Source organism: Lampetra fluviatilis, chromosome 15 (assembly GCF_964198595.1).
Source record: "Lampetra fluviatilis chromosome 15, kcLamFluv1.1, whole genome shotgun sequence".
Lineage (NCBI taxonomy): Eukaryota > Metazoa > Chordata > Hyperoartia > Petromyzontiformes > Petromyzontidae > Lampetra > Lampetra fluviatilis.
Genome location: NC_136289.1, coordinates 14,085,011 through 14,095,081, shown reverse-complemented (window position 1 = coordinate 14,095,081; position 10,071 = coordinate 14,085,011). Strand labels below are relative to the sequence as shown.

The 10,071-nt window shown below is 55.2% G+C and overlaps 1 protein-coding gene across 1 annotated transcript in view; it reads left to right on the top strand.

Moving 5' to 3' along the window:
• LOC144936320 (LON peptidase N-terminal domain and RING finger protein 1-like) overlaps positions 1-10,071 on the top strand; it is a 30,395-nt gene that overhangs the window by 4,518 nt on the left and 15,806 nt on the right. The window contains 3 exon segments of the mRNA XM_078863418.1: positions 72-185; positions 187-348; positions 351-1,173. Coding sequence (XP_078719544.1) covers positions 72-185; positions 187-348; positions 351-1,173 — 1,099 coding nt within the window.

The following is a 10,071-nucleotide window of genomic DNA, read 5'->3' as shown; positions in this document are numbered from 1 at the left end:
GCGAGGGGTGTAGGGGAGGGGCTGACATGGGTGGGGGAGGGTGACGGTGGGGCGGGGGGGGTTACTCACAGGCGTGGCGAGTGGTTGTGTGGTGGTGGTGGGAGGAGGAGGGTGGAGATGGGGATGGGAGGGAGCAGGGTGGGAGGGTGCCCGAGGGGGTGGAGCCACGGGGAGGCGAGTGCCTCTAATAGTCGCCCGCGCTCGGCTCCCTGTTGCTTGAACACCGAAACCCGCCGCTTGAACCTCCTCCGCACGCGGCTCGCACACAGACGGCGCCTGCTCCGCCGAGGCTACCGGCGGCACGAGAGCGGGGAACGCGGCGACTTCGAGCACAGAGGAGGAGGAGACAAGAGGACTCCGGCATGTTCCCCGCCTTGTCCAGCGGAGAGGGCTCCGAGCCGTGGCTGCCCACGCACAGCAGCGCGGGCGCGGCCGCGGCGCTGTGCGCGCTGTCCCTGCCGAGGCTCGGGGAGGAAGTTCCCGTAGCCGACCCCTCGGCAACGGGGTCCGGCAAGGGGATGTCCTCGGTGTCTCCCGGTGCGGGGTCGGAACCCGCGACCATCCCGCAGCAGCAGCAGCACGCTCAGCCCGCTCATCTTCACCATCAGCAACATCTGCTTCATCGTCAGCAGCAACAGCACCTTCTCCAGCTTCAGCAGCAGCAACATCAACAGGAACGTCTCCTTCCCAACCAACAGCAAGAGCAGCAGCAGCATCATCAGCAGCAGCATCATCATCATCAGCAGCGCGCGGATGATGACCCCGCGGGAGCCGAGCGCGCACCGCGAGACTCCGGTTCGGCCGAAGAAGGGGTCGGTGTCCCGGCCGCTACTCCCAAAGTCCAGAGCGGGGTCAGGTGGGGTCCGGGAAATCCCCTTTCGTGTCCCCTCTGCCGGGGGATGCTCAGCGAGCCCGTGAGCGCCATGTGCGGCCACGCGTTCTGCCGCCGCTGCCTGGAGCAGGAGCCGAGCGGCGAGTGCGCCGCGTGCCGCCGGCCCTTCCAGCTGCTGGACGTCAGAGAGCACCGTCCCAACATCGTGGCCTGTAAACTCCTGCTCAAGTGGTTCCCTCGGGAGAGCGAAGCGGCCCGCATGAGACACGAGGCCCTGGAGCTCCTTCAAGAGGGTCGTGTGATGCTCGCGCTCGCAAAGTGCCAGGCGGCGATGGAATTGGGTAAGGGAGTGAGCAAGGGCTGTGGGGTTGGTGGTGCGGCGTGAGTGTGTGGCTGAGTGATATGGTGTGGGTGAGTGGATGGATGGGTGGGTTGAGTGAGAGTGGATAGATAGGTGGGTGGGTAAGAAGTTGGGCGGGTGAGTTTGGTGGCTGGATGAGTTGATATGAAAACTAGGTCAGTGCTTGAGGGAGTGAATTCGTGAGTTGGTGAGTGGATGGGTTGGTGAGAAAGTGACAAGGTGAGTGACTCAATGATGATTGAGTGGGCGATAACGTGGTGTGAGAACGTGAGTGTGGTGGATGAGTGAGTGGTTGAGCGTTGAGTGAGCGAATGGGCAATAGGATGAGTGAGTTGAGTGGGTGAATGAGCGAGTGTTTGGTTTGAGTCAGAAAGTCGATGGTGGAGTGAGTGTGGAGTCAGCCCATGGGACATGAGCTGTTAGCAGTGGTGTGGTTGAGTGAAACATCTTGGGGTGGCTAGGTGTTTTTCCCTCTCAGAAAATGTCTACTTAGAGTTGCGTAACCTGCCAAAGGTATACTGTAATTAGGGCAACCCATTTTAAGGTGGCCTTAAAAACACCAGGGAGCTAATTGGGGTGGTAATAAGCGTGCGATAGGGGCATAATAGGCGTGTCGTTTGTCCCGTGAACACGTGCACACACTGGCACACACACAAAGATCCACATATAATCTCACTCGCACATACACACAACTGACACACAATCATGCACTCCCGTATATACACTTACACAACCGCACACTCAGACATAGACAGAACTCGTACAACAAAGACAACGATCGTTTGCCTACAGTGTAGCCTGAACAGACTTTTGGGGCAAGTGCTGTTAGCGAGCACCTGTGAAGGCAAAAGAACGGCACACGAGGGGGTGGATGGCCAGTACACCACACACAACCACACGCAACCACACTCACACACTTATACAACCACACTCACACACACCCGCACAACTAGACTCGTACACAACCACACTCATACACACAACTATACTCACACATAACCACCCATACAGACAACCACACTTACACAACCATACTCACACACAACCACACACAAACTTACACAAGCACACATACTTACACAAACACACTTACACAACCACACTCACACACTTATACAATCACACTTACACAACCGCACTTATACAAAAATTAAAATTGGACAATCACACGCATTTCTACTTACACAACCACATTCTCAAACAACAATTGCACAACCACACTTCACATACGCAGCTTGGACACTTACACAACCACACACCCTCAACCGCCACCAAGCGCCGTGGTGACGTCCCCACGGCGCTTGTGCCAGGCTAGGTGCACCTCGGTGCCCAGATGCGATGGGGTTGACCGACTGAGATGACCGGCAGATGCACCATCAAACCGCACAGAGGGATATATCTGACGCTCCCTCCCGTAGGGGTAACATGGACACAACCACGGTGCATCACCACGACCACACACAACGCACACATTCTCATTGAGCAATTTGGGTGGTTTTGTTGTTGTGCCATTTATGTAATCATAGTTTCGCTTTTGGTTTCCGGCTTGGAATCGGGGTATAAGAGTGGTGGGTTTGGGGGGGGGTCAATGTCGAGTCCCCTAACCGACTTTCTGTACTGCCATCCCCAATACTACTGCGGCTTCCACAAAATCTACACAAATCTCGACAGAGACGCGTCTACATGATCCACCAACAGCTCGGTTTGCCTCCAGCCAGTCAACTCATACAAAGATCCCCCGTATAGCCTTACACAGACCGTTAGGGCAAGTGCTGTTAGCGAGCACCTACCAAGGCCGGCACGGCGCACGAGGTCACGGGTGGACAGCACCACGCCGGGTCGCCTTCATCTGCCTCGCGCTGATGTTGACACCTCGCACCGGGAACTCGTGTTCACGGCTGAATCGACCTAGGCGATGCGGACCAGTTCAGATATTTGCTTATTGGTCGTCAGGGGGGGTGGGGGAATCGAACTCGAGTGGCCGGTTTGTAGCGCAGTGCGCTAACCCCTGCGCCACCGCTCCCCGCGCGCGCGCGTCATCACGTTGCCTCATTGTCCGGCGCGAGTAATTGACTCTCGCCAATTAATTAGCGGGCCACGTGGTTCTGGCGAGGCCGCGTGAGGCTGCAGCACAATGGCTGGGCGTGGGGGCTCGGGCAGGCGGGGAGGAGCTGCGTGTGTGGGGGGGGGTGTCCGGTCGCGTTGTGTAAGGGGCCGAGTTATTTTAATCTCGGCTGCCCCTCACCGAGTCGCCTTCCTCCTCCTCCCCCTCCTTGCGTAACCGCGGCACTGAGCGCTCCGACCTTGTTTTCGGGTTTGGGGTGTATTGAACGGGGGGGGGGAGGTGCTTCTCTGCCGAGGGGGTCTCTTTGGGACTGGTTTCGGTGACTGCGGTGTTGTCCACCCCTTCACGTTGCTCATCATTAACTGGTTCTTGCGCGCGCGCATTACGCGAGGGATACATGAGTTCAGTTATACAAGAGGATGATGATTTTTTTCAAAGCAGATCTCGAGAGGGAATTGTGATGGGGTGGGTAGTGTGGTGTAACAGCCACACACGTACATCGGCCAGTATCACTTCCACGCTAATACCACCTATCCAGAATATATATTCATTGCTGCACAACATCGCACCATCGTTTGCGCATAGCTTCACCATCACCCCGGCTATGCGGGCTGACAGCGTGACGGCGGCGGCGGTGTGTGCGCCATAGCTTGCGTACCGCATGACGCCTGCCACAAGGTACACAGCACGCCGACACAACCTGCGTGTGACTACCACCACCACCGTATGTCGCCATCACCAACGAAACATTCCCCACCCCGTATCGTCTTGAGCGGACTGCTGCCGGCAAGTGCACATTAGCGAGCACCTTTTAAGGCCACCATCACCGCGGCGGGTATCGATGATGGTGATGATGATGATGATGGTGGTGATGGAGGTGATGATGGTGATGGTGGCGATGGTAATGGTGATGATGGTGGTGATGGTGATGTAGGTGATGATGGTGGCGATGGTGATGATGGCGATGATGATGGTGGTGGTGATGATGATGGTGGCGGCGATGGTGATGATGGCGATGATGATGGTGGTGAAGGCGATGGTGGTAATGATGGTAGCGATGGTGGTGATGGTGGTGATGATGGTAGCGATGGTGGTGATGACGATGGTAGTGATGGCGTGATGTGTGTACGCGCTATCGCCACGGGCGCGGCGCTGCGCGGGTTCGGCTGAGGTCTCCACGCGTCCTCTGGTGAACTCGGCGCGGCCAGCGCGTCTTACGTAAGCGCCCGCGTGCGCCCCCACCACCACCACGGGCAAAGATCCCCCGGATAGCCTCACAAGGCTCTCTTGGTGGGGGGGGGCAAGTGCTGTTTGGGGAGTCGCGCCTAATGAAGGCCGGCACGGCACACGGAGGGGGTGATGTGTGCCCGAACCACGCCCGACCGCCTTTGTCTCCCTAGTGGCGATGTTTACACCAGAACCTGTTCAGATCATCGTAATGGGTGTTGGTCGTGAGAGGGAATTGAACTCGGATCGCTGGGTTCGTTTCGTAGTGCGCTGACCGCTGCACTGCCGCTCCCCACCTCCTCACACATGTACACATGTACACACATGTACACACACACAGTATACACACGCACCTACACATGTACACACACAGTATACACACGCACCTACACATGTACACACACACAGTATACACACGCACCTACACATGTACACACACAGTATACACACGCACCTACACATGTACACACACACAGTATACACACGCACCTACACATGTACACACACAGTATACACACGCACCTACACATGTACACACACAGAGTAAACACACACCCCTACACATGTACACACACAGTATACACACGCCCCTACACATGTACACACAAAGTATACACACGCACCTACACATGTACACACACACAGTATACACACGCACCTACACATGTACACACACAGTATAAACACGCCCCTACACATGTACACACAAAGTAGACACACGCACCTACCGGAGGCGGGTGTTGGTTGCTGTCATACGTGTTATGGTGAGGCTGTGATGTTGGTGGGTGATTTCGTGATGGTGGTGAGGATGGTGTGATGGTGATGATTCTGTGGTGTTGGGATGGTCGTGATGATACTGTAATGGTGATGTAACGGCAAGTGTGATACTGTGATGGTGATGGTGTAATTGGTAGTGAGGATGGTGCGATGCTGTTATGTGTGATGGTGGTGGAGATGCTATGCTGGCGATGATATTGGGGTGGTGATCTCACCATATACTCTGGTGGAGATGGTGATGCTGATGTATGATGGGCATGATGCTGATCTTGAAAATCGTTTACACGTAAACGAATTGTAAATCTACTTTTTAAACTTGCATTTTCTAAGTTAATTTCTATTGAAAGAAATTCTCAACAGTTATTACAATTAACAATAATAAACATTCAAAAAAACTAATCTCGTAAAACGTAGAGCACTTCATCAATCCACTGCGGTATGTGGGGGGTGTTTGACCATACTTCACCACGCTGGTGAGTGCTGCCACCGGCGTTAGCCGTGGGGGGCCAGAATCGAAGTCGGGGTTCGTAGCGCAGTGCCCTGCCCGCTGCGCTAAGCCGCACCACGTAAGACACGTACACACACACACGCGCGTTTATGTGAACCTCAAGAACTGGCATGGCTGTCAAGAAATGAACCCCCACCCCCCTTGCGATACCAGAGCAACTTGCGATGTTGTGCGAACGTCGTCGATTGATGTGGAAGCAACGTTTGTTGAACGGTTCCGACCGGCGCAACAACTTTTATTGGACAACCAACTTTGGGCCAAGGTCACATCGCCTTGACCGTGATGATGGTGATGATGGTGATGATGCAGGCGAACTCCGCTGCCCGCTTCTCTCCCCGACTCTCTTCATTGCAGACGACCGTGATCGGATATTTAGGTTAAGTGCATCGACTCCTCGATAATTGTGTCAAGTTTCACCTCTCTCTCTCACTGCCCCTTCCCTAAACACGCATCATTATAATTCACATCACTCAGTCGCGCTCGTCTGGAATTGAGACAATGGGCAAGCGAGCCGTTGTTTATTGACTGCGAGCTCGGGGATGATGGGCGAGGCGGCCTGTGGAACGACTTTGGCCGTCACCAGCGGGCGGTGAAGCCGCACAGTTGTGAAGTGTCACGGGACTTCTTCTGTGCTCCAACGCATGGGCAGACGACAGCCGCCCGGACCGACAAGGGGCACGGGCGAGGCTTCCATCCAGCAGCGGGTGATCGACAGATGCGTGTGACGAGGATGATCGCGAACCCTCTCGCTCACTATTAAGATTACACGGCTTCTGCATGAATAATAATTGAACATGACCGTTAAATAGAGACCCGAGGGCGTGCCGGTTATGGGTGGGTTGGGTGGCGTCATGTGACTATACTTCACCATCCTACTCACTGCGGGTTCATGAAGGCGGGTGGCTCGGTATATAGACGTGGGCGGATGATACCGGCAACAGCTGCACATTATAACAAAAGACAAAGGGACTGAAATATCTCATTATTTATTTCGTGTAAATCATCAATCGTTCAATCACCACCGTCAACGGCAGCACAAATCCAGGGGCGTTATGTATCGCAGTTCAACGGCCGCGTTCGTTGAGCGCGATTCCGTACATCGAGCTGTTGTTGGGGACGTGCCCACGAGCCCCCCCCGGTTCGCGACATCAGCACTTTGCATGGAAACAGCCCCGGTCGCGAATGCCAGGGCGGGCTGCGCTACCCCCCGCCCACCCACCCCCGACCTTCAACAAAGCGATTACAGACAATCAAGTGACGTTTCAGTAAGTAGGCCATTATGCAACCGGGCGCACACGTGTGCTGTCAAACTCGCCTGCCACTTGCATGACCCCCTCTCTTCCAACCTCACCACCACCACCTACTCCCCCACCCCGCATGCCCACCCCCTGCCCGCCCCGCCCCCCTGCCCCCCCCGCTCCGCCCCGCCCCCCTGCCCCCGCCTGTCCCCCCTTCCCCCCGCCCTGCCTCCCCCGCCCCCCATGCCCCCCCCCCGCCTGTCCCCCCTTCCCCTCCTCCCACCTGCCCCCCCCCCGCCCCGCTTGCCCCCCGCCCCACCCCGCCAGCCCCCCCGCCCTGCCCCCCCTGCCCCCCCCCCCCACCCCGCCTCCCCACGCCCGACCCCCCCCCCGCTTGACCCCCCCGCCCACTCTGCTTGGCGCCCAGGAACGGGGGGGGGGGTCCCTGAGCTTGAGTCGCGTTCTCAGATCCCTCGCTCGTTCCTCTCCCCGCCTCTCGGCGTCAGTTCCAAGAACAACGCACTTCGCCACGCTTCGCCGGCGTTTATAATAAATCACGGCGATTCGTTTCGCCCCTGTCATTTCTCGAAAAAAGCCAACGAGAGTGGATCGGCAAAGGGCGTGAGGAACCCAACACACGAGCATCCCCATGGCTCGCCTGACCTTGCCATGAGAATGTGAAATGTCGAGCACTGGCTCAGGACAGTCCGGGGATGCCTCGACTTTGTTTGATAATTATCGACTCGGGGCACGGCGATGCAGTCTCCCTCACGGCAGCGCTCCCGGCGGGCTGTCGTGATTTCAAACTTGTCTCCGTTAACTCGGCTCATGTACGGTGGGGTCATTGTTGGGTTCTCGAAACAAGCCACAATACCTGGATTTGTTTCCTCCCTTTCACGATGTATTATAGTAACGTACAGCTCTGTGAGCTCCCAGTAGAAAGTCGCTTTGTAGAAGTGATTCATTACACTTATTACGATGATGGGTATTACTACCGCGTCTTCCAAGACGGGCGTGGAAGAGTGGGCCGACGTACCCTCGCGAGTCCATCCAGGGGCTCTGCAGAGATCTCCCCGTGTGTGCAAGGGCGCGAGCGGCATTTATGCCTCTAACCTCCCGCAGCGGCGTAAATTCCGTGGCGAGCCCTCGTCCGGCACCGAGCGCGGTGCAGGCATCGCGACAACGGCGGTGGCTCACGGTGGGGGGAGAGGGGGGGGGGGCGACCTTTATGGTGACGAGGCTTCACACCGACAGCCAGTATCCTTGCCAGTACCCTCGCTCACAATAAAACAGCAGCTGGCAGACTTCGCGTGGGAGGGGGGGGGGCATAAAGACTTTGCCTCAACCCGAGATATAAAGACGAGTTGATGAAAATGCGTTATTATGTAAGGTGCATAATTACATAAGCGGGACTTCCATCGCTGTTGCACCGTTTACCTTGAGAGAACGACTCGGGATCCCATCCTTCTTTCTCCTTCCCCACTGCCCTCCTCCAAATAAACCGATTGGCATGATGCGGCGGTGGTGGCGGTGGATGTTGTGCGGCGGTGTCGCGCCACCGTGCAATGCCGTCACGAGCGCACACAGCGAGGTTCCTGTTCGCCGCTCGCCACCTTGGAAATCTGACACACTTTTTTAATATTTCCCGTAAAATTCTCACCCGCGTTTTCGTAATTATCGCGGACTTCAGGAGCAACGAGAGCAGCAACAACAGCGTCAGTGTTACAAATAAAATATCCTCGCGCTCAAAATTATAATTGAGACATTGGATGGTGAAAATTCCACATTCGTATGGCGGGGCCGAGTGTGGCCATAGGCTAAACCCATTGTGGACGTCCCAACAAGGTGGTACTCGTTTTAACGGCACGGCTTGCGGACACCCTTCATCTAGCAGTGGATTAACAAAGGCCTGTGCGTACAGAATAAATAGATTATAATCAGTACCCGAAGCCTAGAATGGTCATTAATCACTCGTTGCTGCAGAAAGTTTACTTTCTTAAGGTACTGGGCAGCAATAATTACGTGAATAACGCATGTTGATGAAATCACACACATGTATTATTCGCGTTCTCCATAACGTTCCTGCTTTTGCTCCTCCGTCAAACGTTCAGATTAAATTCAGGTGTTGGGGTTTTTGTTGTTGTTTTGTAGGGTCTAGATTGAGACCGAGTAATCTTCATTCAGTTATAACTCGCCCCAATTGATCACGATCCGGCCAGGTGTTTCTGCAGGTCGAGCGAACGGCCCGCAATCGGAAGGCCATGAGTTGACATCCTGCTTGTGATGGAGTGTGGGGGGGGGGCAGGGGGGTGCCTCAGCCCATCCCTCTCTCCTGTGCCATATAAAATTAGCACTACTTTGTGAGCAAGTAAACAGATCGTCCGATGGATAGACTCGCCCTTACCATAGTAATCGGGAATTTACACCACTGACTCTGGGCTGTCAACAGGAGACGACCACCAATGCATAAAGTATCCGTTGAGCAGAGAGCCACTTTGACTTTGCTTTAACGATTAGCACAGTTGGCTGCTACGTTCGGTGTGAAAGAAGTGCCACAGACATATTTACATTCTGAAAGTCACTTTCTCAAAACAGACCTGGGTCTCTATTTAGCTCCTTCATAATCTAATCTATTGTATTATATACGTCATTAATCTCTTACATTAAGTAATTGAGGATCACTGCTGTTTATCAGTGGGGGTTGGACACACTCAGTGACGGAGCATCATAGCAAGGCTGGCGTGGGTCCTGGTACAGTGGAAAAAACAACCTGGCATATCTTTAAGCCACGTTGGGCTGGCTCGGCACGGCCACGGCCTGGCTCGGTCGTACAGCGGACAAGAGCCAGGGCTTCATTTCCCCTCCCGACGCGTCGCCCGACAACCACTGCACGGGCTGTGTGCGTAGCAGGGGCTATCAGCCTAAGGCACGACCACTCGAGTGCAAGGTACACCTCTACGTAAATAATCCTATATTATCGTGCCCCATATTCCTTTCATAATCTTTGAACGGGTTTAGGACGCAATGAGGTGAGGTAGGTGGCGTTGGCTGGGGGCCATTAAT